Raw genomic sequence first — 18,644 nt, 5'->3', positions numbered from 1 at the left:
TGAATGTAAACAGCAGTATTCATTGCTTCATAACTTAATGGCTATCAATTTCAAAGCCTCAAGGCTCCATTTGTGGACTTGATCATCTGAAATGAGGACAATGCTTATTCACACAACAAGAGGTATGAAAATAGTTGATACTGAGTTGACGTTATACTGTATCTATTGATGGATGGATGAGCAGTTTCTACGTGTTCAGATGTTAATTTTGCAAAGGTAATGTACATAAATCTTACACTTTATCCCTGAATATGGATCCCTGTCGTTTCAAAATCCATAGCAATAAATAATGCTGCTGGATTTGAAAATAAAATAAAAAAAAGTAGTACTTAGTTTGAACGGCAAAAATACTGCCATGGTCACATTGCTGCCTTCCCCTCCTCCTCCCTCCAACACCATTGAAGCTACAAGATTATGAAAAAGTTGTGTAGGACAGATAGTGGAGGAAAGAAAAATAACTGAGCTTCTAGAAAAAGGTTCTTTCTTCCAAAGGAAGAAAATAGGTGTGGAGGGTTGGGGGCACAGGGCTTTGGAAACGCTTTACAAAGTAGCAGTATATTTCGTAACAGCAAAGGAAATTGGTATATTTGGGAATTAGAGATTTTTGAATTCAGGAACTGATTCTTCCATTGGCCTGTTGCCACTCTCCACCTCCACCCAAGTTCTTGATCAAAAAAAAAAAAAAACACAATTAGTTCTTACCATTTCGTCTTTTCTTCATATTTGTATCAACATTTGTCTAATTCCTCCAGCTTTATCTAACACATTTTCATTTCGATATTTCAAATGCTGAAAATTATTTCTTATGAAACAAGACCAGTAACTTATATAATTACTAAAATGTAACCAAATACAAAAATAGTACAGGTAATAAAAACTGCTTCATAACTTACTCATCTCTCCATGACTGAAAAAGATGAAATATGTATTTCAGGATGCCATGGCAGTTGATGCCACTGTTTACCTGAAGCTTTTCTTCATCTGTTCTTGTGTCAATTAAAAACTCAGACTTCTTTGCTGCTGCTTCTTGTGCTGCCCTCTCTCTTGCTTCTAGTTCCTCTTTAAATTTCTTTCTTCTAGAGTCTAACTGCTGTGTTCTAAGTTTCGCAGCTTGCTTTGCCTTTAATACTTTATCATATGCAGCCTGAAATTATGATAAAAATACACAAAATAAATGCTAGCACATTTTTCAAAATCCCTATTATAACATCTGTTAGTGTTGAACTAAAATACCATGTTTGCTATTAATGTTACATGTTTCGATTAAGACAGTACAGGTAATGTTGGTTTAGTATTTTGAATTTAAGAGATATTTAACAATAACTGACAGTTTTTCTCTGTTAGGCTGCAGCATCTAGTAATGATGACTAACTGTTCATATATCTCCCCAAAGAATGTGTTAGTGAAACAAATAGGAGACACAAAGTGATTGAATCCATTTGCTACAATAAATGAAACTGGTCAGGATAAAAGATGAGTTCGCATTAGTTTTTTGGCAATTTTCCATATATGTATGGAGTGTAGTTTACCATACTTGTCACAAAAATCCAACACACAGCATAACATGTCAAATCAAAAACAGGTATGCATTCTGTACCAAGATGGACTTAGAGAGAATACAGAATATGTTGCGCTGGAAATAATGCTGAAGTAGCACCAATGAACTGGTACAAAAATATATATTTTCTGATAAAAACAAATATGATGTTTTGGAAACAAGTAGCTCTGATAATGACTCTCCAAATAATCGTGAGCTTGTAAAAATCAATGAGGTGAAAATGAATGGTGTCTACGCAACTAAAGTCAATAATGAACACAAGGAAAAAGATTAATGTAATATTACTACAGGACAATCATGGCAGAAATCTATCCAGCATGTTCCGAGAGAAAAATCACGACATAGCAATGACTAGTGTAGTGAAACCTGGAGCAGGATGTAAAAATATTCTAGACACTAACTCACAGATGAAACTAACACAGGAAAATGACATGCAGAAACACAGTAGCTGCCACACTGCCTCAAAGATACGATCTAATTTATAGTTCATGTGTAAACAAAGAAATTCGGAAAACAAACTTTAAAGCAAGGAAACTGTGTTCACAATACTGGATATAAGCAGGTTGCATCGAAATCGGCACATGAAGCATAGAATGTATTTAAACTATGATAGCAAAAGGTTGTTTGTGATCGTGTCATGAAATAATCGATAAAGACTTTTAAGGAAGAAAACAATCTATCAGCTTCCTGTATATCCCACTGACAACAGTGAGAAAAGTAAAACGAACGAGAAAGAAGAATGAAAAGACAACACAACTACTGATCCTAATTTACACTAAATGTATGTGTTGCTGTAGATATGATCCCAACTACCAAGCCATGAATATACCAGATCTAAAAATTTGTCACCATAATGTGCAATACCTGCATAATAAGACCAATGAAATTAATATGCTGTTATCTGATGAACTAAAAGATATCTCAGTGTTATGCATATCTGAACACTGGCTTAACCCAGAATTAATTCAGAATACGAAAATAAATAAAATCATTTTGTCTTCCTACTACTGCAGGAAAAACAGCAAGCAGTGTGGGGTGGCAATTTACATAAAGGAAACTACAGATTTTACTAATCTATCTGACTTAAGTAGAACAAATGTCGAAAAGAATTATGAAATTGCAACTATAAAAATTATTCAGTTCAAACTGCTTATTGCTGTAGTTTGCTGATCACCATCTGGAAAATTTGAACTTCTCTTAATCAAAATGGAGTCTTTGTTATACACAGTAAATAAAATAGATTGTGAGTTGAAAAACAGCAGCGGCTTCAACATTGATTTCTTCACAAATAGTAGAAACAAAGAGGCTCTTTTGAACCCTGCAACATCCTGTAATTTAATGACTGAAGTAAAGGCTGCTACTTGAGTAGCAGAAACTTGTGTAACAGCTTTAGATCAATTTCTAATCACAAAAAGTTTATACAAAACTTCACTAAAAATTTTCAGTGCAGGATCTAGTGAGCATATTGCTCAAATACTAAGCATAAAAATGAAAGGAAGTATTATTAACAACACTATGACATAAATGAAAATTTTAACACTTTGATTGGATACATTAACTAATTTCTTTCAAACTGCATTCGCACTGAAAACTGTAACCATGAGGGGGGATTTCTAGAACAAACAGCGGGATCACAAGGGGAATAAGGGTTTCATGCCAGAAGAAAAGACTACTTCATGAAATGTGTAAATCAAAAAATTCCTTGCTTGAAATACATGTATACTACAAAAAATATTTCAAAATACTAAGAAAAGTAATAAGAGCATCAAAAATAATGCATTACAATGAATATAATTCAGCTAATAAACTAAAGGCTACGTGGAATGTTTAAAAAAAGTGTGTGTGTGTGTGAGAGAGAGAGAGAGAGAGAGAGAGAGAGAGAGAGAGAGAGAGAGAGAGAGAATCTGATGAACACATACCATCCTGCAAAAATATAACACTATCACAAAAAAATAAAAAGGTAACAAACCCCTTAAAAGTAGCCAACACATTTAACCATTTTTTCACAGGTGTTGCTGATAATCAAATACAATCAAACTTACATAAGAACACCCAAGCCAACAAATATAAAATAAATGCTTATGGATGGCCCATGTACATCAGTTCTGTCTCACAAGATGAAGTAGTTAATGCAATGAAAGGACTAAAAAATTCCAACTCTGCAGGCATTGATGGTGTCCCTGCAACAATCTTAAAGGAGAGTGCATCAAACCTAATTGAAGTGCTTACACACTTATTCGACTGTTCACTTCAGCCAGGCACTTTCCCTGATGTACTGAAAACATCTAAAGTCATTCCAATACATGAAAAGGTGAGAAAGATGATTTAAGTAACTACAGACCCATCACAATTACTACCTCAATTTCAAATGAATTAGAAAAAGTTGTGTGTCACAAACTCCAGAAATTTGCAAATAAAAACAATATCCTATGTAATGAACAACATAAATTCAGAAATAAGAGGTCAATGACAATTGTCAGTCATACTAAGCCTGAGGGACAAGAAACAATAGGAGTATTTATTAACCTGTCAAAAGCTTTTGACATGGTGGGCCATAAGAGTGTGCTGTCAAAGCTTGGGGAAAAAAAGAAAAGGTATTCGAGGTCTGTCCAAGAGCTGGATCAGTTGTTTCCTGAGCAATTATAAGTAGGCAGTGTGCATCAAGCAAACAAAGGTTCACCTAAAAACTGTATCTGAACACTTATCAGAAATGTGGGTGCATGTAAAACAATCATATTTGCAGATGACACCACAATTCTACTAAAAGGAGACGGCAGTGAACAATTACAGCAATCAATAAACACTGTCACAAAACACACTGTCACAGAATAATCAGCTTAAAAAACACTGCACTAAAATTCCATAATGCTCCAAAGGACGACACGTTTATCCCACTGGTCACTATCAACAATGAATTTTAGGATTTTGGTTGCAAGCAATGTAAAACATAATAAGCATACTGAATGAAGCAGCACTAATCAAGACTTGTTATCTTCTTTTCTTATTAAAATCCTGCTGTAGTGAGACAACAGTAGTGAATACATATCATGCCTACTTCCATTCTCACCTTAAATATGGAGTCACTTTATGGGATACTCTAAAAAAGCTAACAGCACTTTCAAACTACAAAAAAAGACGATTAGAATCTTGTTTGGATGCAAACTTCTGTTTAAGATTTCTGGTATTCCTCCATTGCCATGTGTCTACATTATGTAAACCCTTACATTCTTTCAAATAAATGTAATAGCTAAGGATAGCAGACTGCAAAAAATCTGTGATATACAATGAACACTTCACCAGACAATAAAAATTTACATAAAACCCAAATCAATACATCTCTGTTCAAAAAAGTCCTTTCCACATGCGAATTAAATTTTACAAAGAAAATCCTGAAAACATAAAAGCTATTATTGAAGTCACAATCTTTGGAACACCTTGTAAGTCATATTTACAGCATCACTGCTTTTACTCCACCGAAGAACATTTAAAGTTATGAAGTGTGTTTCACAAATACTTAAATGTATAAAGTGTATTATTGGAACATTAAATATGCATGTCTAGAAATCACTTTCAGAAGTGAACTTATGACTTGACTTGTCCAATGTCTAATGCAAAAGATGGTTTTGTAGACAACAGGACCAATAAATACAATGCAATTAAGGGTACCCCCATCTGGGGTACTGGTATGTGAATTGTGTGGAAGTTGCTTGGAGATTACTGTGTAGATACAATTACATCTGAATATAACTAGGATTACAGTGGACAGTAGAGTGATTACATGGTAACACTGTTCAACTGACAAAATGTTGTTGCTGCAGTAGCCTTCAGTCTGAAGAACGGTTAAGGTACCTCTCGATTCTAATCTACACTGAACATGGGTCTTCATCTTGCAAGAACCTTCCACAACTACTAATCCTCTAGAAGTGTCTCAGTTTAGCCAGTGAGTCTGGAGATGGTGGTATAAGGGGCATACAGTATAACTGGCCATGCTTTCCCACCCAAGATTTGTGATAATTAAGCCAGTCCGTCTTTGAATTAACTTAATGAGCCAGTGCATAGGAATTCTTCCTACTAGTTATATGGAGGTGCCCTTGTAGTTCTATGTCCCCTTGCAGAGCCGCAATGCCGTCGGATTCTGAAAGTGCAATACTATTTGAGGCGGGAAGAAGTTTTTTGTGTAAATAATTTTTACACGAGACGTCATTATGGTGCAGTTATTTATAACACTGCAAGATGAACTTGTTCACACTGATTACAAGCTAACTATTAATGGCACAAGAGCATGGTTTACCTCACGGCTAGATTGAAAAGCACCCTATTGAAGACTGGCAACTATGACGTAAAGTCTGCAACTTGACTGTACAATCAGTGTAGTTCATATAAGCTCATACCTCTTCTGTTATGCCACTGTTATTCATTAATTTATTACTACCAATTTTCCTGGCATTATAAAATTACTGAAAGATAGCATTTATGACTTGCAGACTACTCCTATGTCTGAGTGGCGAAAGGTGACATTGTTAGTAAATATTTATTAATAACAATTACTTGATTTATGCCAGAATAAATGTACTTTCCTTATGTGTCTCTTTGTTGACGTCAGGAGCAATTTCTGCATCGTCATGTCATCCCACTGGCTCTGAAAGCACCAGTGTGGGACCCTACTACTCGCTCCTTACTCTTTATGTACTGCAGTGTGTATACATTCACTTCACGCATGTGAAATAGCAAAATTGGAAATAAAGTAAATTGGCTTTTTATCTGAAAATCTGGGGTACCTTACAATCTCCACATAACTACTGCTACCTACTTCTACTTCAACCTTTTTTACTGTGGCTACAACTTGATCTACTTCTACAATTGTCACACACAATTACCATATTAACTATTCCTTGATGTCTGACAATGTATCCCTTCTTTTAGTCAAGTAGTGCCACACAGCACTTTGCTCTTTAATTTAAATCAGAACTTCTTTAGTTATCCAATCTACTGGTTTTATTTTCAGCATACTACTGTAACACCACATTTCAAAAGATTCTATTCCATCCTTATATTGTTTAATGTTCCCTTTTCACTTTCATATAAGGCTACGCTCCACATATATACCTTTAGGAAAAACTTCCTGACACTTAACCCTTTGAGTACTGCAGACGTGATAAGTTGCGGCGCTCCACCTTGCTGTGGGGCCTGCGGATGTTGTTTGCTGCTGAAGTGGGCTTCCCCGCGGGCTCTGCAGATGGCATCTGGTGCATGGCCTGGCTGGTACTTGAGCCCTAATGACGGCTTATACTGCAGCTCGTTCCACTGCCTGTGGGCCTATGGATGTCAATAGCCACTCAGGGCTGCATGCCGGCCTGTTGCATTTCTTTTGTCCCGTGTACTCCCTGGGATGGATGTACCCTATTTATTGTTTATGCCGCTGTCCCTGCTGTCTGGGAAGCATTCTGCTACAGATTTCGCAGTTGCTGTTCGACATTCATGCTAGCTGGTTCATGTTATCTTCTGCATTCTGCTTCTGTGGTGTCGTTTACTATCTGCCGTTTCATCAGGATTTTTAGAGTGCTGTCACTTTTGAGTTCATGGTGTGGGTTCCTGTTGTCATGTCCTAGTTCATGAACCACGGGCAACGTATGAGTGGCCAAGTAAGTGGTCCTGACAGTCGGGATACCAGTTACTTTGGAATAAGGCTGGGCATCTCGGACATATTCTGAGTCGTGGTTGACGGCAAAGACTACCAAATCCACCAGTTAGATCCTCAACCATTTGGGGTAAAACTCAATGGGACCCGGGGCACGTAAGGCTACCAACCTGCTTCCCTGTTACTTTAAATATGATGCTGGCAACAGTCAGAGCAAACTGCCTCAGACCTTTGGAGGTGACAGAGTCCCACCTCTAATTGACAAACCAGGGACTCCTAAGATACAACTTGGCAGACGAATGGTAACGAGATGGGAAGCTATTAATATCAATGGGGGCTACTCTGGGAAGAAGGTAGAGCTGGCAGAGGCTGCAAGCAAGATGGGGTTGGACATTTTAGCTGTTAGTGACATTCGGGTAAGGAGTGAGAAAGAAGAGGAAGTGGGAGAATACAAGGTCCACCTGTCAGGAGTCAAAGCAGGAATAGCACAATGGGGTGTAGGGCTTTACATCAGGAAAGAAATGGAACCCAGCGTAGTTGCAATAAGGTATGTAAACGAACGATTGATGTGGATAGATTTGACAGTGTCTAGCAAGAAAACTAGGATTGTGTCAGTATATTCACATTGTGAAGGGACAGATCAAGATAAGATGGATAGTTTTTTGACACACTCAGTGATGTAGTTGTTAGAGTAAAGGACAAGGACAGTGTTCTGCTCATGGGCGATTTTAATGCCAGGATTGGAAATCGAACAGAAGGGTATGAAAAGGTTATGGGTAAATTTGGAGAGGATACGGAGGCCAACAGGAACGGGAAACCACTCTTGGATTTCTGTGCCAGTACGGGCTTAGTAATTACAAAATCCTTTTTTAAACATAAGAACATTCACCAATATAATGGAAGGAAACATTCCACGTGGGAAAAATTATATATAAAAACAAAGATGAGGTGACTTACCGAACAAAAGCGCTGGCAGGTCGATAGATACACAAACAAACACAAACATACACACAAAATTCAAGCTTTCGCAACAAACTGTTGCCTCATCACGAAAGAGGGAAGGAGAGGGGAAGACGAAAGGAAGTGGGTTTTAAGGGAGAGGGTAAGGAGTCACTCCAATCCCGGGAGCGGAAAGACTTACCTTAGGGGGAAAAAAGGACAGGTATACACTAGCACACACGCACATATCCATCCACACATACAGACACAAGCAGACATATTTCAATATGTCTGCTTGTGTCTGTATGTGTGGATGGATATGTGCGTGTGTGCTAGTGTATACCTGTCCTTTTTTCCCCCTAAGGTAAGTCTTTCCGCTCCCGGGATTGGAATGACTCCTTACCCTCTCCCTTAAAACCCACTTCCTTTCGTCTTCCCCTCTCCTTCCCTCTTTCCTGATGAGGCAACAGTTTGTTGCGAAAGCTTGAATTTTGTGTGTATGTTTGTGTTTGTTTGTGTATCTATCGACCTGCCAGCGCTTTTGTTCGGTAAGTCACCTCATCTTTGTTTTTATATATAAGAACATTCACCGGTATACGTGGGAAGGCACGGGAATCAGATCTGTCATTGACTATATAATAACAGATCAGGAATTCAGGAAGGCTGTGAGGGACACACATGTATTTAGGGGATTTTTTATGACACGGACCACTATTTAATCCTAGTGAAATTGGTATTGTGAGGCCGAAAGTGCAGGAGGACAGTTCCATATGCTGGATGATAAAGAGTGGAGAAACTTCAGGATAAGGAAATCAGGCACAAGTTCAAAACAGTGATCTCAGAAAGGTATTAGTTAGTTGAATGTAGTCAACTACAGTCTTGGAAAAGGAATGGACAAGGTACAGGTACACAGCACTAGAAGTGGCTAAAGAATGCCTTGGAACAGTAGTGTGTAAAGGTAGGATGAAGCAAACAGCTTGGTGGAATGACACAGTCAAGGCAGCCAGTAAAAGGATAAAGAAGGTGTATCAAAAATGGCTACATACTAGAACTCAGGTAGACAGAGAAAGTTATGTTGAAGAAAGAAACAAAGCCAAACAGATAATTGCAGTATCCAAGAAGAAATCTTGGGAAGACTTTGGAAACAGGTTGGAGACTTTGGGTCAAGCTGCTGGAAAACCATTCTGGAGTGTAATCAGCAATTCTCGAAAGGGAGGTAAGAAGGAAATGACAAGTATTCTGGACAGGTCAGGAAAACTGCTGGTGAATCCTGCTGATGCCTTGGGCAGATGGAGCAAATATTTGGAAGAGTTGCTCAATGTAGGTGAAAATACGATCAGTAATGTTTCAGATTTCGATGTACGATGGGATAGGAATGATGGAAATAGTATCACATTTGAGGAAGTGGAGAAAATGGTCAATAGATTGCAGTGCAATAAAGCGGCTGGGGTGGATGAAATTCAGTCGGAACTCATCAAATACAGTGGAATGTCAGGTCTTAAATGGCTACACAGGATAATTGAAATGGTGTGGGAATCGTGACAGGTTCCATCAGACTAGACGAAAGCAGTAATCACACCAATCTTTAAACATGGAAACAGAAAAGATTGTAACAACTACAGACGTATCTCTTTAATCAGCGTTGTGGGTAAAATCTTCTCAGGTATTGTTGAAAGGAAAGTGCGAGTATTAGTTGAGGATAGATTGGATGAAAATCAGTGTGGGTTTAGGCCTCTTAGAGGTTGCCAGGATCAGATCTTTAGCTTACGGCAAATAATGGAAAAGTGTTACGAGTGGAACAAGGAATTGTATCTATGATTTACAGATCTAGAAAAGGCACATGACCAGGTTCCTAGGAGGAATTTATTGTCTGTTCTACGAGATTATGGAATAGGAGGCAAACTTTTGTAAGCAATTAAAGGTCTTTACATAGATAGTCAGGCAGCAGAGTTGACAGTAAATTGAGTTCATGGTTCAGAGTAGTTTCAGGGGTAAGACAAGGCTGCAACCCGTCTCCACTGTTGTTCATATTATTTATGGATCATATGTTGAAAACAATAGACTGGCTGGGTGAGATTAAGATATGTGAACACAAAATAAGCAGTCTTGCATATGCAGATGACTTAGTTGTGATGGCAGATTCGATTGAAAGTTTGCAAAGTAATATTTCAGAGCTAGATCAGAAATGTAAGAACTATGGTATGAAGATTAGCATCTCCAAAACGAAAGTAATGACAGTGGGAAAGAGATATAAACGGATTGAGTGCCAAATAGGAGGAACAAAGTTAGAACAGGTGGACAGTTTCAAGTACTTAGCATGCATATTCTAACAGGATGGCAACATAGTGAAAGAACTGGAAGCGAGGTGTAGCAAAGCTAATGCAGTGAGCGCTCAGCTACGATCTACTCTCTTCTGCAAGAAGGAAGTCAGTACCAAGACTAAGTTATCTGTGCACCGTTCAATCTTTCGACCAACTCTGTTGTATGGGAGCGAAAGCTGGGTGGATTCAGGTTACCTTATCAAGGAGAAGGTACCTGGATTCAGTTAAGAATAATTTTGAAGCAATAGGCTTAACATCAGAAGAGGCACCAATGTTAGCACTGAATAGGGGATCACGGAGGAATTTTATAAGGGGAACTATGCTCCAGACTGAACGCTGAGAGGCATAATCAGTCTTAAATGATGATGATGATGTCACTTTTGAGTTCCACAGACAAATGGCACATCGGCGTCGTGACACTGACGAAGAGATACTGACAAGTAGTGACAGTGACAGTGAGTGTGGTATCTTCAATGAATGTACTGACAATGAAGATTCATCAGAAGAATCTCATAGTAATACACCTCCACATACTTCACCTAGTAGAGCTTGCCAGGAGAGTTCTTCATATTTTGATAGTGAAGACAAATCAATCCGTAAAAGGCCACGCCATACTGAGAATAAGAAATTTGATTGGCAAAAAAGTGATTTCAGTCCAGCACTTCATGCATTTGATGACTCATCTTAAGGACATAATTTCCAACTAGCGCCTGATTCAAGCATTGTATCCTTTTTCATGCTATTTCTGTCAGAAGATCTGTTGAAATTTTTTAGCACTTGAAATTAACAGATTTTCACTTTCACCATGGCAAATACGTCGGAATCAGTTCGTTCTTGACTATCCACCCGGAAAGAGACAGTTTTTGAGGAAATGTATAGCTTCATTGGTATTTGGCTTCTCATGGCTCGTGTTAAAAAGTTGAGAATAATGGAATATTGGTCCAGAGATGTACTTCTGAGTACTCCAATTTTTGATGAAGTTATGTCCTGTGACCGTTTTATGTTACTTTTGAGGGTGTTGCATTTTAGTGACAACTCGGCCAATCTTGGAGATAACAGTTTGTCTAAAATTAGGAAAATAACTGATACAGTTCATGTGGCATTCTGCAGTGCATTTAATCCATACAAAAAACTCTGTGTCGATGAAAGCCTATTATTGTTCAAAGATCACTTATCAACATTTGTGCTGTGCAACTGTAAAACTGGATACGTCTTGGATTTCATTGTATACAGAGGTACAACAACAGAAATTGAAGTCCATAATTTGGGGAAATCTGGTGATATTGTGGCAACACTAATGAAGCCACACTTTGGAAATGGACATACCCTGTATGTCGACAATTGGTATACAAGTCCAGCCTTGTTCCTCTGGCTTCACAATCAGAGAACAGCAGCGTGCAGTACTGTACATAGGAAGAGGCGCAACCTTCCAAAGCTACAAAAGAAACTGAAGTGAGGAGAAGTCGAGTTTGTGTCAAATGACGCAATGCTTGCCATCAAGTGGTGCGACAAGAGAGAAGTGTTCATGCTGACTACTTGCAACACTACAGAAATGCGTGACACGGGAAAGACAAATAGGACGACTGGTGAAAAAGTAATTAAGCCACAATGTGTCGTTGTTTACAATGCAAATATGGGAGCAGTAGACCACTCCGATATGCTATTAAGCTCTGTTGCATCTGTACATAAATCTGTTAGATGGTACAAAAAGTTTTATTTTCATGTTGTGGACCTTTGTGTTTTGAATGCTCACACTCTTCACAGATCGGTGACAGGGAGTAAAATATCATTAGCAGATTTTCATTTATGTCTGATACGAGAACTTGTGGAAAAATTTGCTCCAGAATGGAGAAGAGATATGAAAGTAAGAAGCTCTGATGACGAGAATCCTCTTCACTTTACTGGGAGGCACTTTCCACATGTCATTCCAAGTGACCAGTCCAAGAAACGCGGACTATAGCATAGGTGTGCAGTCTGCTCGAAACAGAATGTGCGTCGAGAAACGAAATATGAATGCAAAACATGCAATGTACCTTTGTGCACTGAACCATGTTTTGAAACATACCACACAAAGAAGAACTTTTAGCCAAGTTGCTACAGCTGGAAAATGAAATGAAGCCCTTACTTCCGAAAAAAATTACTTAAAAATAAAAATAAATAAATAAAAATAATTATAAAAATTTAGAAATTTTTATCTTCGCCATTGCCGGTCCAAAGCCCAGATGAGAAAGAAGGGATGGGAAATATAACTGTGGAGGGGGAAAGAATCATCGAATTATCTTCAAATGTTCGTACAGAAGGTGCAAAAATAAAAAAGTACAAATTTATGGATTCTTCCATAACTTCTTGGTAGAAGTTAAACCTTAAATTTAGTGCAAATATCATTAATTAAAAAAATTCTAGTATTATTATTACTACAACATTGTAGCCTGGGTTGCGGTAAAAGATATTTATTTAAGTGGCGACTAGTTTCAGGCGAAGCCCATTTTCAAACCACCACGTAAAACAAAGATTATGACAACTATATTATAGTTGTTAATAAAACCAAAGAAGATGGATAGCTATTGATATTCTATGATTTTATTAACAGCTATAGTGTGTTAGCCACACTCCTTTTTGACATGGTTGTTTGAAAATGGGCTTTGCCCAAAACTAGTGGTCGCTTAAATAAATATATTTTACCGCAACCCAGGATACAAATTTCTAGTAGTATTCAGTAATGGATTGCTGTCCTATTTTTCCAGGCCACTGGATTTGTGAAAAAATTCTAGGCCTACACTTGGAAAGGGCATCTTGGCACACGTCAGTCAGTTGCACACACTCGCCCGTTTCTGAAGCACAAAATGTCATTAGGAATTAAAGGTGACATTTAATTAGGTAGTTTTGAAACGAGAATTTCCTTATCAAATTCTTAAAGAAAAGTTATAAATAACTGTTTATTTCTACTGTACAATAACAATTGTGTCCATTATAAAAATAATTCAGAAATGTTGAATTTTCAATTTACTGGGTTAATGGTCTCAAAATATAGTGAATAGCTTTAAAAGTGTGTCTCGGCATCCAGAAGCTTCCCTCGAAGGTTGTTTGCGCGCAAATTATTGCGCTAGTACAGAAGAACGTCAATGTTTGGTTGTTACGGATTCTACAGCGTTTACATCGTAAGTTGCGCACAAAAATCTGATAATTAAGTATCAGTATGCGAAATAAAACACAGATGTATACTGAGATCTTACGATGATTCTCAAGAACTAATTGCAAACGAAAGAAAGCCTTAGATGAGGAGTTACACGTTAGCAGTGTCAGCAGTTTCAGTGTACATTAGGTCTATCGAGCAATTCACCTACAGATTCAAAGCTATGGAATAAGTATCCAGATATTCTGCATTTATTTGTAATGTCAGTGATCACACTAACTGCGAGACTGTCATGGCCACCTTGGTTCCAGAAATACTCAGGCCAGAGCGAGGATGGCCGAGCGGAGAGCTCAGGCACACACAATAGTCCGCGAAAGTGGCTGCCAGTGCAGGTACACGGATTAGGCGGCCCCAAGGGCAGGCTTGACACGGCCAGCTGCACGTGCCGGAGTAGCACTCAAAGGATTAAATTTATGTTCGATATTAACAAACCTTTTTACAGTTCTTGCTACTGCCAGTCGGCATTTCATATTCTCTTTACTGCTGGCTTGAGTTATTTTGCTGCCCAAAAAACAGAACCCATCAACTACTTTTAGTTTCTCAAACCGTAACGTAATTCCCTCAACTTTGCCCAATGTAATTAGACTATTTCCATTAACCTTATTTTACTTTTGTTGATGTTTATTTTATAATCTGTTTTTGAAGTAGTATCCTCTCTGTTCAACTGATAAACTAAGTCCCTTGCCATCTAAGGCAAAATTATGGTATTGGCAGCCCTAAGACTTTTATTTCTTCTCACTGAACTACTTAAATTCTTCTTCGGCATTCATACTTCGTTTCCTTTACTGCATCCTGTAACATGCATATATATCTGATCTCTAAACCTCGCCCCCCCCCCCCCCCCCCTCAAAAAAAGAATAATAAGAAGGAAGACGAAATAAACCTTGCTTCGTGTTGTCCAAATCTGCTTTCTTAACAGTTGCATACGAATTGGGGGGGGGGGGGGGCGTGATGTGGTGTCAGTAACTGACCCCCAATGTAGTTTTTGGGCAACTCCCACTGTGTTCAGTATTTCATTTAATACATTGATGACATTTATCATAATGATTATTGCTACAATTGATAGTAAAAAGAGCTTTTGGTTTACATTCATTGGTGAGTTATAGTGATTGTGTTCGAACTGAAGGTGTAGCAGCTCAACAATCACCAACTGCAGTCAACCGGTAAACATTGTGGTGAGTTGAAGCTAATCGACAGATGACGAAATAAGAAAGTTGCTTGAGAATTCAGACAATGATTTAATGAGGAACTATCTGAAACTGCAAGCAGTGAGACTGAAAATGTGGTCGTGGCAACTCCAAATCAAATGGTTTGTAATAGCAGTGGGTTGGATGAAAATGAACAGGGTAAGTACTGATTTTTATTATTTTCTGCTGATATTTTGGACTACATTAGGATGCCTGTCTCAGTAGATGAGTGTTTTGTGTGCTTGCATTCGGTCCTTGTGCCTGTATTCAGTTCTGCTTTCACATTTTTATAGATATTCAACAACAAGAAGTTAACCCAGGCCGAAGGCACAAACTGATCACCTTGAAAAAGACATGGTGGCCCCATGAAGTATGATATGGAAGAGAGATCATTATGTAACTCAGAGGAGGAGGTCTGTTGTTAACATAATGACAGCCCCCAAAAGGAACTGAGCCAGGGACAAAACCTGATACACAAAGTAAAGCTTTTCTCACGTATCTTGTTGATCACATCTTGGATAACATTTTGATGCATACCAACCAAAAGCTAGGCAATCTTAGGGAATCATCTGAAGATATTTTCATGAAAAATTTGAAACCATTTGAAAGGGAAGAAATAGTGTCAGCAATGGAAATTCTTTTGAACTGTGGAGCCCATAGACAGAACGAGGGCAGTTAACGTGATATATTTCGTAAAGAAAACATTTTGATGTACCGAGCTCCATTTTTGTAGCATAGACTGCAGCTCTTACTAAAGTGGCGGCACTTTGATGATGCTCTAACTCAAGCACCTAGAAAACACACTGGTAAATTTGCTCCTATCAGGGATGTATCGAACATGATAGTACATTTTCTGAGTTTTATAACCCTGGTGAGTCAGTTATAGTCGATGAAGAATTTGCCCATTCAGGCTATATATTCGAACAAAACCAGTGATATATGGAATAGAAGTGAAACTGTGATGTGACTCAAATACGGAATACTGTTTAGCTGCATATCCCTATGCTGGAAAGCACGAAAATGAGAAGAAATATAACAGTGGTCCTGAAATAATTAGAAGGTTGATTGAAATGCCTAACTCTAAACAATCCAGTTGTTCAAACTTGAAACAATGCCACAACTGTTCCAAATCATAAAAAAATTACAGAGACAAGCCGAAACCTATAGGCCCTTCACACAGCACCATTTGAGAGAAATTAATGGAACTACAGAATGGAGGGAAGGCAATGTTTTTTTTTCAGGATTCACTGAATGGGAACAATTAACAACTGCTAAGTTATACGAGACTCATTCCATCTATGTCAATTTACTGAGTAATATAGTGAAAATCTCCAACGAAAGTAAATTGCACAAAACTTGCAAACCGGCTTAAACATTTTCGTATGTCACATGAAGTTTACTGGACATCTGTTTGTAAGAGAACGTACACGAAACAACAAAATTTAAGCTTTGCAACGAACATCACAACTATGGAAATTTAAATGAGTTTACTAACCCTTGCAGACTCGTCAGTAAGAATCTCCAAAGCGTTTGATAATTTATGAAACAATTCTGCGGCTTTTGGATTGTCCGGATTCTTGTCTGGATGACATTTCAAGGCTGTTTTTCGGTAAGCTTTCTTAACCTGAAATAAAAAGTATGCGAGTTACTTCACTGCTGTTACAACGTACCTACTTTACTCTGTGATACAATCACGGCCTGGTACCTCTTGTGTAGTTGCTTCTATATTTATACCCAGTAATTCGTACAGATTTTCTTCGGGCAGTTTTTTCTCCCCCATGATTCTAATTTTCTTCAAAATAAACTCACTGTTTCAACACCTTCTACTAACCATAAACACAAACAACACGATCAGACAACTTCAACGCTACAGATGCTCCTTCCTAAGATATTAACATTTCATACACATGACTACGATAGAAGACCTTTGGAACTAGAAGCGTGCATTCTCCTTGTCTTCTTTACTAAAATACTGTAAATGTTTCAACGAACGCATTGTTTTCTGCCTCTCTAAGAGAAAGCGTATGTAGTTCGACTGAGATTAAAAATCTGATACTGACGTGGAACTAATACACATTGCTTTCTGCCATTCAGATGGCATAAACTATGCACATATATAATATATGCCAAAGCTGCTGTATCTAGAATGTTGTACATCCTTAATTTTGTTCGCCAGTTGTATGCTTTTTAACTGAATAATATGTAACTTCCTGCTGGCAGATTAAAACTGTGTGCCCGACCGAGACTCGAACTCGGGACCTTTGCCTTTCGCAGGCAAGTGCTCTACCATTTTTTTTTTTTTTTTTTTTGATCGTTGTGTTCGGTCGTTGCGGACGTCGCAAGACATCCTGTGCAAGTTCGGTGGTTGATCCTTCCACTCAGTTTTTTTATTACACAGGCCAACCGGCTCTCGGGCCGAACACACTGAGCTACCGTGCCGGCACCATCTGAGCTACCGAAGCACGACTCACGCCCGGTCCTCACAGCTTTACTTCTGCCAGTATCTCGCCTCCTACCTTCCAAACTTTACAGAAGCTCTCCTGCGAACCTCGCAGAACTAGCACTCCTGAAAGAAAGGATACTGCGGAGACATGGCTTAGCCACATCCTGGGGGATGTTTCCAGAATGAGATTTTCACACTGCAGCGCAGTGTGCGCTGATATGAAGCTTCCTGGCAGATTAAAACTGTGTGCCCGACCGAGACTCGAACTCGGGTACTTTGCCTTATGTATTGAAAATGGATGCTGCTTTCAACTTTTTCTTCAAAATTTTATGAAGTTTCTGTCTGGGAGTTGTATATATAGTATTATTAATTTTACAGAAATTAACTTGTGATCAGAGTTGGGGCGAGATTACAGTTCATCATTTTTGCTGTTACTGTATCATACTAATTTAAAGAAATAGAGAACTATTTACTTTCTTCCATAAGTCATCCTGAAATTTCTTGGTAGAATCTCTTTGTAATTGTGGTATCACCGCCAGACACCACACTTGCTAGGTGGTAGCCTCTAAATCGGCCGCGGTCCGTTAGTATACGTCGGACCTGCGTGTCGCCACTATCAGTGATTGCAGACCGAGCGCCGCCACACGGCAGGTCTAGAGAGTCTTCCTAGCACTCGCCCCAGTTGTACAACCGACTTTGCTAGCGATGATTCACTGACAAATTACGCTCTCATTTGCCGAGACGATAGTTAGCATAGCCTTCAGCTATGTCATTTGTACGACCTAGCAAGGCGCCATTACCAGTTACTATTGATGCTATAAAACATGTACCGTCAAGAGCGATGTTCACCAATTATGGATTAAAGTTAAGTATTCCAGAAGCTACGTACCTTTCTTGCTAGTATAATTACTTTACCTGTTCCAGACCTCACGCCAGCCTGCGTGAGCTTAAACGCGTGCCTTTCGGCTTCGTCCTAGTGGATTGGCTGTCTTGCCAGTCCAGAACAGTAATAGTCTTATATCCTTCTCGTGAAATAATTCTGCTATTTTCCTAACCTAATCTACATGGAGAGCTGCATCAAACCAGTCTCAGGACTGAAGACCACAACAACAACAACAACAACAATCTACATTATATTTGACTACAGTTGTGTTACCTTACTGGTCTTCTTTATTAGTTTACCCTTTTCTAAAACTTCTTATTCAGATTATTTCGCTTTATTTTAGATTATTTTGCTTTATTAATTTTAACCACAGCCTCTGGAGTTTAATATTTTTAGCCAATTCACAGGCAGCGTTAGACTCTAGGAGTACTGAAGTAAAATTTTAAAATGTAGAATAATGTTATACTGCAGACCTTTCTGTA

At 38.5% G+C, this 18,644-nt stretch overlaps 1 protein-coding gene across 1 annotated transcript in view; it reads right to left on the bottom strand.

Moving 5' to 3' along the window:
* LOC124612670 (dnaJ homolog subfamily C member 17) overlaps positions 1-16,702 on the bottom strand; it is a 44,843-nt gene extending 28,141 nt beyond the window's left edge. Inside the window, exons 1-3 of the mRNA XM_047140995.1 lie at positions 16,542-16,702; positions 16,332-16,460; positions 965-1,144 (exon numbers count right to left, since the gene is read on the bottom strand). Coding sequence (XP_046996951.1) covers positions 965-1,144; positions 16,332-16,460; positions 16,542-16,616 — 384 coding nt within the window. The 5' untranslated portion in view covers positions 16,617-16,702. The remainder of the gene's footprint in view (positions 1-964; positions 1,145-16,331; positions 16,461-16,541) is intronic.
* Positions 16,703-18,644: the final 1,942 nt, after the last annotated feature.

Source organism: Schistocerca americana, chromosome 4 (assembly GCF_021461395.2).
Source record: "Schistocerca americana isolate TAMUIC-IGC-003095 chromosome 4, iqSchAmer2.1, whole genome shotgun sequence".
NCBI lineage: Eukaryota > Metazoa > Arthropoda > Insecta > Orthoptera > Acrididae > Schistocerca > Schistocerca americana.
The sequence above is the reverse complement of the archived record's forward strand: the minus strand, read 5'-3'. Positions and strand labels throughout refer to the sequence as shown.